The sequence below is a fragment of the Equus quagga genome, chromosome 15, assembly GCF_021613505.1.
Source record: "Equus quagga isolate Etosha38 chromosome 15, UCLA_HA_Equagga_1.0, whole genome shotgun sequence".
Lineage (NCBI taxonomy): Eukaryota > Metazoa > Chordata > Mammalia > Perissodactyla > Equidae > Equus > Equus quagga.
The window spans coordinates 14596626-14614431 of record NC_060281.1 but is presented as its reverse complement, the minus strand read 5'-3'; the positions used below and the strand labels follow the sequence as shown (position 1 = coordinate 14614431).

Below are 17806 nucleotides of genomic sequence, written 5' to 3'. Positions count from 1 at the left end.
CTTTGAATGCTACTGAACAATAATATGTAAATATTTCCTCACCATCAGAGATTTATTTCTTTGGGATAAGGTATTATTGCTCCTGGGAATTCTCTTTTAATCTCCTTTTTGGGGTCAAAATGGAAAGCCTTACTAAGTCCAAAAGTAGTTCGTTTGGGGGCAGGAGATATGTTTCTTTTCATCATTGTACACTTATTGCCTACAGCAGTTCCAAGTACACAGTCCACCTGTAACAACTCATGTCTTCTGTTTAAGTAAGACAATGTACCAGACTCGTTAACACACGACTCCAGATCCACTCCCTGCTGCCTGCCCCTCAGCCTCAGCAACACGCCTCACTTCCCAGCTGGAGAAGCCCCATCTCAAGGCACGCCTTGAGTCTCTGGCCCCTCCACCAGCTGCCCAGGGAGGCACGAAACATAACAAAGAAAGACACAGGAGTTAATGAGTTTCTCCTTCACTCTTCTTCTCCCTGCACTCTAGCTGCCCTGTGATCATCTGCCCCAGTAAAGCATTAACACTTAAACTCTGCTTTCAGGAGTGTGTTCCCCAACCATCTGCAGTAAGATAGCAATTGAAATTATGTTGTGGTTTAGTTGATGAAAGGCTCACAAATCCATCCTATGAGATCTTCTGAAAGAGGGAGACACAGGTAAATTCTCATCAAAGAACTAGAGGGAGAATTGATCCGTAGCTTAGAGGAGGCAAAAAGAGCCCTGAAATGAGGAACAGCATGAGGACCCTGCAGCCAGAAAGACAGCTTGATGACCGTGGGTGGATATAGAGAATGACCAACAAAAGCTACCTCTGTCTGCATCTAAAGCTTGCCGAGGACAAGCTTTACTAGTAAACTCACTCCCTGCCTTAGCCCTCCCCAAACTCCAGTAAGCAACCTGCTGGATGATACCATCATTTCCCAAGGCCTTTCTCACAGTTTGATTCTCATCATGCTCCTAATCTTTATGCCCTTTACTCACCAACTTTCAGCTCGCCGCCTGCAATGACCATGCACGCCACACTCAGAATGTTGCTTCTGTCCACAGGGAATTCTAAAGTCCCCATCACATAGAGGCCTTTGAGGAATGGAAGATCTGTATCCACAAGGACAGTCCTGTCTGCAGAAGAAAAAGAAATTGCTCAGACATGTAACCAAAACAAGAATCACCTTCTCTCCTCCAATGATTTACTCTGGGGTTCTCCAGGCAATTCAGGAGCTGCTTACGTTGCTACCCATGCCAGGACAGGTGCAGTAGTAGTTTGCCAAAGGCTGGGCCTTAATAAAGAGGCAGGGACGAAAAGGAAAGCATGATTAATAAATTCTGCCATTCCTTCACATACCAATGTTATGGCCAAAAGGCACTGTTTATGCCCCAAACAGCAGCCCCAAATTTACTTTAGTGAAAACATGCAAGTGAGCTCCCCACCCTTTGTCCTTGTCCCTTCACTTTGGCTCTGGCTTCAGAGAGGTAGAGAACCACAGATATGACCTTGGTCTCTGAAGTTAGACTATTGGGATGTGAATCCCAGCTCTGCTCCTTACCAGCTGTGTAGACCAACAACTTTACCTCTCTGTGCCTCAGTTATCTATTCTGTGAAATGCAAATAATAATGAAAATACCTGCTTCATTCACAGAGGTTTTGTGAGTGTTAAATAAGTTAATAGATCTAAAGTGCTTATACAGTATTAGTAAGCCATTCTCAACTTCCCAATTCCCATGATGTAAAGCAAAGTATCTCAATAAATGCTGGATATTGTCATTATTTGTACTGTTGTCCATTAGCTTGGCATGCTTGTAGAGTTCATCAGACAACTTAAAACCATTATTCTTCATCTCCTCTTTCATAAAAGCAGTTTCCATACAACTTTAGAAGAAAGACTCATAGATTTTGTCTGCAAGTAACAATAGAGCCATACTTGAACAAAAATTCTCATTTAAAACAGTAAACATTTTATCTGCCCAAGTACTAAGTGTTACTTTCTGAGGCTTAGTAGTAATTCAACAATAAGTAAAGGTACCAAATAAATGTTTCTGCTTACATTTCAAGTACCATAATCACTGACACATGTAAACATTTTTAAGAAATTTCATTAACATAATCTCATGTCTCCTTCCAAGAAATGATGCCCTTTGCTGTTCTTAAGGAATTGCCCCCCAAATTAACTTCTCACAAGTTGTCTTTTCTAGTCTCTGCCTACTTCCCTAGCTATAAGACTGTCACATCTTCCTGTGGCAGAAACTACAGAGTTGTAAACCAAATGTTTCCCTTTTCCTCCTGGCTTCACACTTATACTACCTTTCATCTACCTTAGATGAAGTAATGCGACTGAGTCGTAGTCAATAAAATGTAGGCAGAATTGAAGTGTGCCACCCATAGGCCTGCTCGGTAAATTCTACATGAGCTCTCTCCTTTCCCTCATCTCTCAGTTGGACAGTAGAAGAGTGGTTCTCAAGATATGGTCATGGTACAACAGCAACAGCATCAACATCACCCACTCATCCATCAACATCAACTCTAAGTTTTAGTTCTGCTAGTAAGCCCTTCCCAGTTCCCCTGCTGGATCCACCACTTCCCCCGTGGACATCTGTTTCTCTTTCCCTCTCCAATGATACCTGGTACATTCTTATAACAGAACCCTAAAACACATTATTGTAATTATGTACAAAATTATTATATGTAAGGAGGCAACGGTCACTGGGCTGGTCCTCAGTGTAACTATGTCTTTCTCTTTCACTGTTACTCTCATAGGAGAAGAGACCATCCATTTTTAAAAATCCCTAGTGCTTCCTGCGATATCAAAGACAAGGATGTTAAATAAATGCTCCCCAGATCTGTTGAGTTTAGTTCCTTGGACACCTTAAATTTAGGAGTTTACTAGTGACTGACGCAAAATGAATAATCAGGCTAAACAAACAAAAATAAATATGTATTTCAATTTCATCTCTGGTACTTTTAAAACATTCAAACAAAATAGTGAAATATCTAGAGAATGTTCTAGATTTAACATACATTTTACGGATTCATGACTTTAGTATGACTTCAAAAGCAAGACAGAAATTATTTCAAGCAAGTACACTTAAAACAAAAGTTCTATACAAATGGCCTTTATCTGCTCCAACCTACGGCCGTTCTACCAGCATTTGGCTATTGAGCCTGATTGTACCAAACAATTAAATTGCTTCAGCCAGCACTTTCTCTCATCCACGGAGGATTCAAACACACACAAAAGCACGATAATAGGCCTCTTTTAAACATACTTCTCAGTTAAAATATGACAATTACATGGAATTTCAAATTTTCCCTTTAGTCTTTATCACATACCCTCTTAGAAGAAATTTTTTCTTTTAATTACCCTGCCCCCTCCAAATATACCAACGAATTTCCCACAAATCAAAGATAGCCTATTATAAGCTCCATGAGAATAGAGACCACAGCTGCCACTCTCATTTTTATTTTCTCATCGCCTAGAACAATAGCTAGCATATAGTAGGTGCTCAAAAATAACATTAAAGAATGAGTGCACACACACACACACACACACACCCCACATATAAAATCCAATAGCTATCAACAGAAAAGTATAGGATGAAGAAAAAAGCAGAAACATTGCTCTTATTTCTTTCAGCGCCACCTTTCACTTTGAAATTTCTTGAATCCATCTATTCACCTTTTCTTCTTTCCTCCTTTCCTTCCCCATGATGTGCCACATAATGTTGGGTAGTAGGAACTCAAAGATAAGTAAGACATGTTTCTCATTATCGGATGAAGACAGATAAACAAATAAACACAAAGTGATATACTTGAAATGACAATATACTTTTTCATTATATGGAGCTTGACCCCATCTTTAATCCCATCTACCTCAAAATGGAAAATCTATCAATGTGCCTATTATACCAAGATGAAATAAACATATGCCCTATAAAGATTTTTATAAAGGAACTCTCCTTGTATCACAATAACAGAGATTACAACTGTCATTGCAAGTGACACAGGCAAAAGAACTCTTCTAAGGTGGTCCAGAGGAGACTGGATGCAGGACCAAATTGACCAGCCATCAGCTATAGGAACAACTTGTAGAGGATTTTTCTCTGTTCCAGGTGTAGAAAGTTAGGATCAATATGCCACATTCTCTAGAAGTAGCATCCTTTCCATGAAATTACTCAAGATATTTCAAAAAAATCACTCAGAGTCAGTTATATATATAACCCACTTAAAAACACAAATGACGGATCACCTCTAACTTAACTGTGGCCCAATGCTTTTCAACTTGCCTTGACTTGGCCAAGGCTATTCCATCCTACTCTGTCAGTGACCAATCTATCCTACTTGAGAGAATGAGCACTGGCATATGGAGGGAACCATCTGGAATTTCAGTTGCTCGATGGGAGGCTGATGGGGGAACAAATCTGGAAAGAGACTCCAAAACGAATTAATGAGTACCAGATGTAATTAAAGACTGCTTTTCCCCCCAAAGGAGCTCAGGACCAGCCACGGGGTGGTGCCTCTTGGTTCCAAATTACACCCTCTTTCCACTTGTTCATCCGTCAAGCACTAAACATCCTACCATCTTTATTCTGGGATCTTTTGCTAAGCCGTGTTTCGTTTTGTTTTTTCCTGAAAGGGTTGTATTTTGACAATTAGAAGGATAAATCTTTAGAAATAATATCTGGAAAGTTCACACTAATGAGGAATCACCTGAATTCGTCCATGTATCAAATGCAACAACAAAAATAACAACAACAAAGAGGCTTTAGCCTTCTATAAATGCATTAGTTACCCTTAAGACCAGAAAGCCTGAGCCGAATCAAAAGGCAGATGTCTCTGACAGAGGGCTAGGGCTTCTTTTGTATTAGGAATAATCTGACTACCATAGTTACAAAGCATTCCATATACTTTCAACACTTGATTTAAACTCAATTTTTTTTCCAGCAAAGCCAGGGAATCAAGGTCACTATTGTGTAGCATTCCAAGGGCCTGACACTTGTCTAAATCCTGCAGAAATGAGATCAAGGGCGAAGGGCACAGATCCTGGGAATAATGATGGGGTCACATGAACAGGCATAATTTAGAGCAGGCAGACCCACTGCTTGTATGGTACTCACTGTATCAGGCCCCATAACTTAGGTGGTGAAGACAGTTTCCACTACAACCCTGCTATTGTCGGGAACACAGTGGACACCAACTTTGGACATAGCTCAGACTTCTGAGGGAGGGTGATGGCATGCAAAGGCAGAGCAGGACATACAAGGACTATTTGTAGGCTTGTTATTTTCTTGTACCTTCCATAATTAACGAGTTTGTTTCTACATTCAGTCTTGGCCCCAATACTTTCCCATAAATATGTGAACCCGTGGAAAAGTAAGTTTCAATGCCATCTGAATCACTTTAAAATGATTCAATCTTTCTTTTTAAACAGAGAAGAATATTTTTAACTCTAAAGTGACTAATTTAAATATATATATTTACAAATGGCGGCGTTTTCTCTGTAATCTTGTTTAACTTTTGGTGAATCTAATGATTTATCCAAATATTCTACCACATTTTATGAGGACGGCTGGTACATCCAAAATAAAGTACTCCTAAAATAGAATGGAAGTTCTCATACATAAATAGTTCGCAGAAATGAAAGGTTAACATGATTGAAAATTAGTGCCCAGGAGACTAATTTAGAGAGATGATTGTATTTGTTTACCAAGAATTCATTCTCTTGTAGAAAGTGCAGAATAAAGAAGTGCTAGAAGATAAGGATGTATTCTTTCTATAACTAAATTCTTCTCAAATTGCTGCTAACTTTGTTGCCTGCCTTTTGTTTGTTTTTATCAAATCCACACAGGTGGTTTCTTTATTCTACTCTGCCTATCACTTTTTTCAAACTGGTCTTAAAAACAGGCAGAAGAGGCAGTTTTCAAAGTGCCCAGAGGCACAAGATCCAAGACTGAAAGCCGGCTTCCTTGACCATGAAGAACACCCATCCACCTGCCTGGTGCGGTGGAGGCCTCCTCGTTCTCACCTCATGGGAAGGGTCCAATTTAAACTCTGAGTAATACCTCCTCATCCACTCCCCACAGACACTCTCTTTGTGTCTTTCTCAATCACATACAGACATGCGAAATTCCCGTGGTAGAATCAACATTTTAAATTATGATATTTTGATTGATCAATAAAATGTTTAACATACAGTGTTTATCTCTTCCTCTAGCCTGTACCATCTGTTCTTCAAAAATATTTGGTTCTACTTAATAGGGAGGTCTTTAAGTAAAATTACCAACTGTATCAGATCAATCCTCTGAATCCCCAGTTCTGAAAGTAAAATACCAGAAGGTGCTGCTGTGTTCACAAAAACACAAAAGAATCTGTGCCTTCTCTCATTCCAGGCTTGCTTTGTTTTGTTTTGTTTTGTTTTTAATCTTGAGATGCCCTTATGCTGCCGTTCTCCCCATGAAACCTCAAAGAATTCAGAGTGGCCAACTTAGTGTTGCCTTTCCTGGGGAAGAATTTTAATATAAAAATTATTGATGTATAATTGACACACAAAAGCTCCACAAATTTTATGTATACAACTTAATGAGGTTGGAGATAAGTATACACCCATACAACTATCACCATAATCCATGCCATAAACCTATCCATCCTCTCAAAAGGTTTCCTCCCATCCTTTTTATTTATTTGTTATTATTATTTTGTGATAAGAACACTTAACGTAAGATCTACCCTCCTAGCACATTTTTAAGTACTATATAATACAGCATTGTTTATTATAGGCACTCTGCTGTACAGCAGGTCTCTAGAATGTATTCATCTTGTGCAACTGAAACTTTGTACCCTTGACTAATACCTCCCCATTTCCCCCTCCTCCCAGTCCCCGGCAACCACTAAAGTTAAAAGATGAGCAGAGGAATTGAATAGATATTTCCTCAAAGAAGACACACAAATGGCCAACAGCCACATGAAAAGGTGCTCAGGATCACTAATCATCAGGGAAATGCAAATCCGAATCACAAAGAGATATCACCTCACACCTGTTGGGATGTCTGTTATCAAAAAAACAAAAGATAAGTGTTGGCAAGGAGTTGGAGAGAAAGAAACCCTTGTGCACTGTTGGTGGGAATGTAAATTCGTGCAGCCACTCTGGACATCAGTATGAAAGTTCCTCAAAAGATTAAAAATAGAACTAAATATGATCCAGCAATCCCACTTCTGGGTATAAACCCCCAGGAAATGAAAAGAGGATCTCAGAGAGATATCTGCACTCTCACGTTCGTTGGTGTTGCCATTTGAAACAGGTCCATGGGGATCTGCTTGCTCAGATGGCTCGAGTCTCAAAAAACCCTAGACCTTGCAATCCCCAGAAGACCTCAAAATGAAGAGTATGCATTCATTTTTTGCTCAAGCTTTCAATTGTTTCTTCTAACTGGAAAAAAAAAAAACTGTTAAATTCCTTAAAGATAAGATGCTTGTATTCTATTTGTTTTAAAAATTTTATACATTATTTCACAAATGCATAATTGATGCTTAAGAGAGAGCTTAGAATATAGTATCTGAAGAATAAATATCGAGTAAACCTCTATTCTACATTTTAATATGTTGTATCAAAATTTATAATTCTGAGCTAACTAGCCTGTATTTTATGCTCCTAAATTCATAAAGTGCTTATATTCTATATAAATACAAAAATTACTTCTGTAGAGGTTTTTATTGTTCCCAGCCTTTCCATATTTTCCATGATGATCTTGGTTAGAAATTCCCAAAACCTTTAAGAATTTTTTTGTAAATTCTAATAAATTACCTTTATTCAATGCAAAGAGTTCTTGTTGGGATTTCCAAAATAAGTTCCTTTCCTCTTGAATTCAAATACTGTCCCAGAGACTGTGAAGTTCCTAGAACTTTTATTCACAATTCTAAGTATTTCAACAATAATATCCATTTTTCATAACCTCTGCCCAAAGTCCCAATACTCTAAAATGTCTCCATGCTACCTGGCAAAGATACTGAAATCCCCATCCTTGGAGTTAATCCCTCTTTTCCATCCAGGGATCTAGATGTCCCCAAGAAAAGAATGATATATAAGGAAAAGCATTATCAGTGACCAATAAATATATTCATTCATCCATTCGTTCACTTAGTAAATACCTTGTCAGACACTGATATATGGCAAAGAAACAAATATAAATTTAAAAAGGCTCCCACTCCACATAAGGAAGTAAATATTTTTACGAGATTGATCGGGTGAGATTTGGTGGAAGGAAGAAATAGATCTGAATCCTTTTTAGTATTTGCTTCTGACACCAACCAAAACAATCATGGCAAGGCCCAGCAATACTTCAAAGTGAGGAAGACTGTATCTGTTTCTCTCTTCATTCCAGTGCCCATCCATCCGAGAGAATCCAGTGCCTTCATTTGTTTATAACCCCTTAATGGCCAGAATCCCACTGATGCCCCCACCTACCTACAGTCCACATATAATCAGAGTCTAAATAGTTCTATAGTTCCAGTCATTTCTTAACTGTGTCCCCATACTCTCCAGGCTCCTTTGACTGATACCTGACTGATAAAGAATTAGTGTAGGACAAATGCACTGGCTGATTTACCTATTACTGTTTGCCCAAGAAGAAACCTGGCGCAATGGGATGCTCACCAGATTAGAATCCAGACAGAACTAAGTTTGAATCCCAAATAAACCATTCCTTGAGAAAATTACTTAGCTTCTCTGAATTTCTGTTCCTCAAGTAAAAAATAAGAGAACTAATATTTCATGGGGGTGATAATAAGGATTAGGTAAGATACCACATATAAAATTGTTAGAGAGCTTGGCACATAACAGACATAAAAGGATTAGCTATCACCTGTCATGTATCCAACATATATTTTTGACTGTTCACTCTATAACTGTCACTGTACTGTTTATGAGCCAAAGAGACACAGTCCTTGCTCTCAAGAAACTTAAAATTTTGTGGAGAAAATAGACCTTTAATCATAATCACACAAAAAATTACATAGGCACAAACCATGCTAAGTGGTAAGAAGGAAAATGCACAATGTTCTGGAGATAGACGCTCTAGAGACAGTAGTATATCAGGAAAACAGGGAGTGGAAAAGAGTGCCACACATTTAGGGCACTGAAAAGCAGCACGGGTGCCTGGACTGCAGAATTTGGAGGAGATGGGGAGAGGTGGGGCTGGAAAGGCAGGCGAGAGAGCAGATCAGGCAGGACTCTCGAGGCCACGCACAAAACTGGAGACTTTATCCAAAGAACGACATTAAGCCAGTAAAGGGTTTTAAGCAGGGAATTACATAACTAATTCATTTTTTTTTTAACAGATCACTCTGGCTGCAGTGGGGTGAATAGAGTAGATGAAGGCAAGACTAGAAGGAGAAAAAGTTGGATGCAATCTATGGTTCACCCAGGAGGTGACAATGCATCGATTAGGGTGGTGAGAGGAGAGATGAAGAAAGGTATACAGACTTGAGAAATGCTTAGGAACAGGATATACAAGATTGGTTAAAAAGTCAAGAACAACTCTGAGCAATCAGTAACAGGAGATGATGCCACGTCCTGGAATAGGAAAAGCTGGAGGAGGAGCAAGTCAGCAGTTGGAAATGGCAGACTTGTCGGGGAGAGGACAGGAACAGGATGCTCTCTGGGTTGTGTCAGTTTGAGATGCCTGTAAGTCATCCCAGTGGAGATTTCAAGTTGACAGCTGGACATATAGGTCTGATACTTGGAAAAAGAAAAACATTTTCCTGACTTCATATACTGCCTGTGGGTTGAAGACCATCAAATTTATGTTCTCAGAAATCACTCAGGGAGCAAAGACATGATGAGGAGAGAAGAATCAGTATGTAGAAGTCGATGAGGGCCCAAGGGAATTTTTTTAATCATATGGGCATACAAAAAGGTATGTGTATGCTGCAAGGAAGTGTCCTGTAGGAGGGAACGGCTGCAGACGGGGAGAGAAAGGAGACAAGTGAGGTATCTGAAAAGCAACATCCACATAGGATGCAGAGAATACCAGGCGAGCCTGACCTTTGAGAGAAGGTAGAACACTTTCTCTATTAGAACAGGAGAGAGGAAGAGAGGGGCCCGTGCAATCGACGTGCACTCATCTCCTTTCAAGGGGAAACCAAGTATTGTAGAAAATGTAAACGCTGAAATACCCTGAAAAGATGGTGAACTTGGGAGACAACTTCAGCTCTCCTCTAAATCATATAAACATTAGATTCGACCTGCCAATAACTAATTGGGGATGATCTCTATTGCAAAACTTAGGTGTCAAATAAATCTATATACCTTGGCATTTGTCTTAGTGTTTCCCTAAGAAACTGGATTACTTTAACAATATCTGAAGGCAATTCTTTAAAAAGTAATTGATGAGAACTAATACATAAGGATGAGTGACTGCTGTACAAACACACGGAGTAGTTAATGTCCTTAATGCACACGTGTCTACACATCCATACATCAAATCAAACACAAGGTTTACATAGGGAGACTTTTTAGCCATCTCTCCATTCTCAAATAGAGATTGGTTACTTACTACAACATGGATGAACCTTGAAAACATTCTGCAAGTGAAAGAAGCCATTGTATGATTTCATTTATATGAAATTTTAGAATAGGCAAACCTATAAAAACAGAAAGTAAATTAGTGCCTGCTTGGGGCTGGAAGAGATGGAGGGATTAGAGAGTTATGGCTAAGAAGTGTGGATTTCTTTGGGGTCGGTAATGAAAATCTTCTAAAATTGATTGCAGTGACGATTGTACAACTCTATGACTATATTAAAAGCCATTGAATTGTACACTTTAAATGGATGAATTGTATGGAATGTGAATTATGCCTCAATAAAGCTCTTAAAAATAAAGAAGTGAGGCCGGCCCGGTGGTGTAGTCATTGGGTTCGTGCACTCCACCAAGGTGGCCTGGGTTTCGCAGGTTCAGATCCTGAGCACAGACCCACACATCACTCATCAAGCCATGCTGGGGCAGCGTCCCACATACAAAGTGGAGGAAGACTGGCACAGATGTTAGCTCAGCAACAGTCTTCCTCAAGCAAAAAGAGGAAGATTGGCAACAGATGTTGGCTCAGGGACAATCTTCCTCACCCCCCCCCCCAAAAAGGAGTACTTAATGTACAATTATGGAACAATCTTCAAATTACAGTTGGCCCTCCATATTTGCATATGTGGAACCGGTGAATACAGAGGGCCTACTCAGGGACTTGAGCATCCTTGGATTTTGGCATTGGCGGGAGTCCTGGAACCAATCCCTCATGGATACTGGGGGAGGACTATATCTTTTAACACAAAGTGCAACACAGTTTGCAACATGTTATCATTTTCATAAAGAAAGAGGTTAAGGAAAAATATAACCATATATGTGTAATTGAAAAAGAAAATTGTATATGCAGCATAGAATACCTGTGGAAGGATATGCAAGGAACTAGTAACGTTATTGTTTCCAAGAAATGAAATGAGGTGGCTGGAAGATAGGGGTGAAAGGAGAATTTCCAATGAGTATTTTGTTGTGTCTTTTGACTTTTGAACAGTGTGAATGCATTAATTATTTTAATTTTTTTTACCTGTAATTAAAATTAAAAATAGAGATTGGTTATACTTTTTATCTGACATAGGAAAAATAATAGTCGTGTGTATGTGTGACAAAGAGAGAGAGATCGAGAGATTCTTTTCCTGAATTCTCTTCCTGTTCTTGCCAGACTTACAATTTCCAGAGATATTTCAGAAACTATGTTCATAGAAAGAAAACAATTTGATGCATTTTTTTCAATTATCATCAACAAAAACCTTTAAACAACAGTTTGAGTAAATAGCAAAATGGATAGTGCTAGAAGATTGAACTGGAAAATCAAGCTCATAGATTCTTCCAGAAAAGAAAAGAGTAAAAGGATACGAAAATATGAAAAAAAGTTTATAAATCACAGTAATATACCCTAAGGTCCTAATATCCCTTTACTTTGGAGTTTCAAAAGAAGAAAACACAAAATATCAGGGAGAAAGTCATCAAAGAAATAATTTATCAGAGTTGAAGAAAGATATATTCTGAAAGTAAAAGGGTTCAATGAGTAAGAGAAAATCCTTAAAGTTTTCCAAAGATTAAAACAAATTACCTACAAAAAGTAAAAATCAAATGGATTTTGGTCCTGGGTTCTAGAAAGAAATAGATGAAATCATCAAAGTTCTTCAGTTGCTTTGTGAATGAATTACGAGAAGACGTACGTCAGTAAACCAAATGTAAACCTAGAGAAGAGGTAGATGTGGGACGCAAAAAAGGTGGAATGCAAAAAATAAATAAAACTTACAGAGAAGTCTAAACAACTGTAAACGTATAATGTTAAAAACATGCAACAATTTCAACTAAATTCTCATCTGTCAAGTGTGGACAGTAATTGTACATATCTAATAGGCTTGTTATGAGTTTAAAAATGTTAATGTATAAAGCACATGTATTGCAAACAGCAAGTGCTCAATAACTATTAATTCGTATAATCTCTTTAATTTGCGCTAAGCTGGTGGCCAAAATGGATAACTTTTGAAATTAACATTTTCCTGATTAGTAGTGAAGTTGAGAATTCTTTCATGTTTATTGGCCATTTTATTCATTCCTCTGTGAATTGCATTTTTCTCTTAGTGAAGAAAAACAATACAGGAGCTCTTTGTATATTGTAGATAAAAACGTACTGTCATGTACTATGTATGCAAAATATTTTGTCCTTATGGCTTGAGTTTTAGCTTTGCTAAGCATTTCTTGGATGATTGAGAGGTTTTTAATTTTTACGTAACCCAAATCTTTCCATCTTTTCTTTGATGATTTCTAGATTTTCTGTCCTGTTCAGGAAGGACTTTCACAGAATATATAAAAATATAGTCTCCCATATTTCCTTTTCAATTCCTTTATGTTTAATGTAGGGTTTTTTCGTTTGTCTGGCATGGTGTGACTTGATAATACAACAGGAATTTTTTAACGTACGGGTAGACAACTTTTCCAACATTATTTACTGGAATTGAAATGCCATTCTAACCACCAGGTAAATTCTCACATATCCATGGCTCTGTTTTTGGACTCTTTGTTTCATTCACTTCCATCTCTCTGTTTTTCTAGTCCTAGGACAAAACCATACCACTTTGATGGCTGAGATTTATCTAAAGCAAGCCTCCCCAAATTAACCTCCTCCTAAAAAAAAAACTTCTTGCCAATCATTATCTATTTGCTTTTTCCTAAAAATTTTAGAATCAGCTTCTCATGTTCTTCGTCTCCTTTTTTTTTTAAATCTAGCTGAAATTTTAAGTGGGATTCCTTGAATTTATAGATTCACATTGGGGAGAATCCTTGCAATACTGTGTCTTCTTGTACTGGTATATTGTTCCATTAATTCGCCAAAGTTTTGAAAGTTTTGTTTTCTTTTCGTATGATGATGAATGCCTTGTTAAATTTATATCTATGTATTTTATCTTTTTTTCTATCAGAAGTAGAATCTTTTGTCACAATTGGTGATTGTTAGTGTATAAGAATGCTATTGCTCATTGTTTGTTGGTGTTGTTCCCAGCTGTTTTACTGACCTGTCTCGTTTAATAGTATTTCACTTAAGTTTTGTTGTATTTTACTAGTAAAAAAACAAGGCAAGTTTACTGATAAATGTTTTCTTCCTTCTTTCTGACAGTTATATCTCTTATTGTATTTTTTTCTTGTTCTATTGCATTGTCTGTCATCTCCAATAACAAGAATGATGGTAGGCCTTCATGCTTTGTTCCTGACTCCAACAGAATGCAATTAATCTTTCATGGTTATTTATGACGTTGCCTCTGGATTTCTTATAAATATTTTATATCAAGTTAAGGAAAATTCCTTTTATTTTTAGCCTAACAATATTTGTTGTTGTTGAGTAGGCATTAAAATTGATCAAATGTTTTCTCTTTTATAGACTGAGAAGACTTTGGGGAAAAATCCTCTTGTTGCATCCACAGAATCCTCTTGCTGCCACCATGTAAACGTTTTTCCTTCAAGTGGGACGTGGATAAGTTTGACACACTGTGATTATTAGCTTTTGCCTCTCAGCAATGCATAAAAATAGCTCAATGCTCCATTCAAGACAGAGACTGCTTTTTTTTCACACCACAAAAAAAAAAAGCAGAACATGGAATGCCTTCAAAAATCTTGTATGAATTATCTGCTTAGATTTTATATTTATTTGCTTTAGATGCTTTTATGAAATAACTTGGAGAAATTTGCCCCTCAGTGTCCCAAATATGATGAGAGACTTGTGATTGGATACCATTATAAACCCATAATTTCTGTTTTCAATTCATCTGTGCCTTCCTCAGCCCTTCCTATTCCATCCTTCTCTCTGCCCCACTGCCCTAGAATAGCTTTTCTCTGCTCACTCAAACTTAGCTCCCTAAACTTCACAACACTTCCATCATTCACCCTTGTGATCCTGTAGGCTCTGCAGCCCTGGACAGTCTAGGTACTCAGGAGCCCATTCTCAGGGAGAGAGACAGAGCAGTGTAGGTGGAGACTGGAACTGTATTTGATAAGGGCAGAGGGAGAGTTAAACTCATTTTAGCCATTCTCTGGCTCCTCATATATTGAACGATGTGCTTTATTATTACAAAAGAGAATCAAAAGGTAGTCTTGGGGAGAAAAAAGAGTTCTGATTTTGCCTTAATTAATTATGTTCATAAATTTTTTCCTGAAGTAGAACCATCCTTGCATTCCAAGGATTAAACCCTATCTAATCATAATCTATTATTCTTCTAAAGTGTAAGTACATTTGATTTTCTAAGAATTCTCATCAATGTCAATTAGATTAGCCTCTAATTTTCTATCTTTGTGCTATCTTTGTCTAATTTTAGATTCAATTCTATAGCCCTAAGAATGAATTAGGAAGCTATGTTTCTCTGGGATCTAAAGAGTTTACAATATGGTGATTATGTGTTCCTTGAAGGTATCTTTTGCATTTTTTAAGAAGCATCCTGGGTGATTTCAGATGTAGTTAAGCTATAGGCTCCATTTTGGGATTCAACTGGCCTGAGAAATTCTCCCACTTGTACAATAAGGCATAAATATTTTTGCTGTTGTATTGTTTGTAAAGGTGAAAAACCGAGGAAAACATGTCAAGTGTTCAATAGGAAGATAGTAGTTCAATGAATTTATTACATTCCTACTTTGGAATACTGGATACAGGAGATTTCTCTCTACTCATATGATAGTATCTTCAAGATATATGAGCTTTTTTAAAAGTCTAAGTATATGAATTCTTAGAACATATTTTCATTTTGAACTGAGGGACATCTTAGCATGGCATATAAGACCTCTAGAGTCAGATTATTGGGTCCAAATTTTGTCCCTCAATCAATGAGCTTTATGATACCCAAGTCTCAGCCTTCTCAGCAGATAAAGGACAGTAATAGTGCCACCATAAGGTGGTTATGAGGATTACAAAGTGAATTCCTGTAAAATACTTATGAAGGATATAGTAAAGTCCTCAATTAATTAATATTTTGAAAAGCTATACATCATATAAATAAACACACACATTAAAAAAGAATGTATAATTCCAATTGAGAATAGCAGTCATCTAAGGGAGGGCAAAAAGAAAGGGTTAAAGGGTTCTTTGATATTTTGCTTTGTACAGTTTTATATTATTTTGGACAAGAAAGATTTCATGTATTATTAAAACTTTCTTAAAAAGAATAAAATTATAGAAGCTTAACACTAATTGTAAAGATATCCAATAGTCACATAGAATTAGATGTACAAGGCAAGGAAAGTATTGTTCCTTCATTCGGGGACAAAGCAACATGAAGGAAAGTATGGATAGGGCAGCAGGAATGAAACAGATCTGGATTCAAATCCTGGCTCAGCCTTTACTGGCTGTGTATCCAGCCGGTATCCCTATATATCCGGGGAATGTTACTCTAAGCCATGGTTTTGAAGTGTGGTCCATGGACACCCTACTTCAGTACCAATTGAAGAGTTGGTTCAAAATGCAGATGGTATTTTAAAACCATCTCAGTTGATTCTTATGCATACTAAAGTTTAAGAACTTCTTCTCTCAATCTTGGTTTCCTTGTGTATAAAATGCCATGTCATTGTCACATCATCTTTATGAAGCTTCAGCCAGATAAAATAAATACTAACACAACGCCTGGCACATAAAAAAACTGAACTCATATCATTACCTTATTTTACTAGCAGACATATTATTATCAGTTGCACTACTAGTAACACTATACTATAATTACCATGACTATTATTAAGTGAAGGATCTAAATATCCTCAATGTGTCCTATCTTTCTATAGCCTTATATTTACACAATTTATTCCATTTTTTGGCTCAAAAATTAAATTTGAATACTGCTGCTGTTTCTCACATCATCTTTTGCTGATAATATTTTATGCCTTTCTGATTTTAACCAGCCTCTCTGACCACTACTATACAAGTAATCTGGGGTCTTGAAAAGACCAGGTCAGCACTTGGCACTGAATTTCTAGCATGGTCTTTATTAATGCAATGGGATTTGTGTCTGCCTATGATGGGAGATGGTGGAACTAGAATGGGAAAAGAGAAGATACTAAAATAGTAGAGTTTATAAAAATTGTGGTTAAAGTTGTCTTCTCCAAGTGAGGCTTGAAATGAGCATCGTGTGCCAAAAACTATGTTATCACTAAAATCTATTTTCTGAGTACCAACTGGTCTCCTCCTCCTCCTTGTCACCTGAAAAGCTTGGCACAAAGCTGCATGGCTCTCTGGTCCTAGTTCTCTTTTTTTCTTGGGGGGAAGAAAAGTCCACATTTCTCACACAGCTTTGGGGAAGAGACTCATAACCATACTTAATGTATAAAAGCTGTGATTTCCATGCAAACTGCTGCTTTCCCAGAAAAATGTAAAAGCCCTCTTCAGCAGTTTAAAATCCTTTAACTATTTCCTTCCCTTTCCACTTAAACTACAGGGCCAGCTTCCTCTGGTTAAATTCTTCTCTCAAGTGGCACTTCCAGATGAATAAGATAATTTAAGAGTGTTAGAAGCCTCTTTAATTCGATCAGATTCATGCGACACTATTCAAAAGACACCAGGAACATTGACTAGGACCTACAAGACTTCCCGCACCTCTGGATTCCCTCGGTTACAAATCATTTCCTCCCCAGCACGGTGACTTAGGCCCTAACTGTTTCCCAATAGCAAACTGTGGGCCCCTTTGCAGTAGCCAAGGTCATAGCTCTAAGCAGGCACTAAGGTGTTCTCATTTATACTCTTCCTTTTACAGTTTCACCAAAAAAGAAAACAAACAGAAACAGGTGCATCCACACTATGCAAATAAGAAAAGGTAACCTCTGAAACGATTTCACAGCAAACAGAAGATCCTCAAGCTGCTAGCTAGCTAAAACCACAGGAGGTGTGGCAACTGCCTAGATGCTACACTGTGGGAGGCCTGCAGGCGGGGAGGCAGTAAATCCGGAGAGAGCTCAAACTCCGGATTGGCAAGCCACACCAGGCCCAGCAGTTCCTCAGGTGCTGATCCACAGGAGGCCCATTAACTGCTCAGGTGGAAGGTGCAGGGAGGAGGGAGGAGGCAAGCTGTGTGGAGGAGCAGCTTGAATGAAAGGCCACTGGCTCCCCAGGGAAGAAAGGAAATGAGAGGCACCTACTGGGAATACTAGAGTTGAGAGAACACCATTAAGGAAAGGAAGGAACGGCTCTCTCTTGCACAGAGTATCTTCTTACCTGTGGGAAGTACTCACAAAGAGTAAGTTTCTGGCTCAAGGAACCTAAATAAATACCGGTGTTGA

General features: G+C 38.0%; 1 protein-coding gene across 14 annotated transcripts in view; it reads right to left on the bottom strand.

Annotated features, from left to right (window-relative positions):
- The window catches only part of PKHD1 (PKHD1 ciliary IPT domain containing fibrocystin/polyductin), a 412643-nt gene that overhangs the window by 148849 nt on the left and 245988 nt on the right, over positions 1-17806 (bottom strand). For all 14 annotated transcript variants that reach the window (XR_006885298.1, XR_006885299.1, XR_006885297.1 and 11 more), the window contains one exon: positions 978-1115. Coding sequence is in view for 11 of the 14 variants with exons in the window: in XM_046639693.1 (XP_046495649.1) it covers positions 978-1115 (138 nt within the window). In the remaining 3 variants the exon portion in view is untranslated. The remainder of the gene's footprint in view (positions 1-977; positions 1116-17806) is intronic.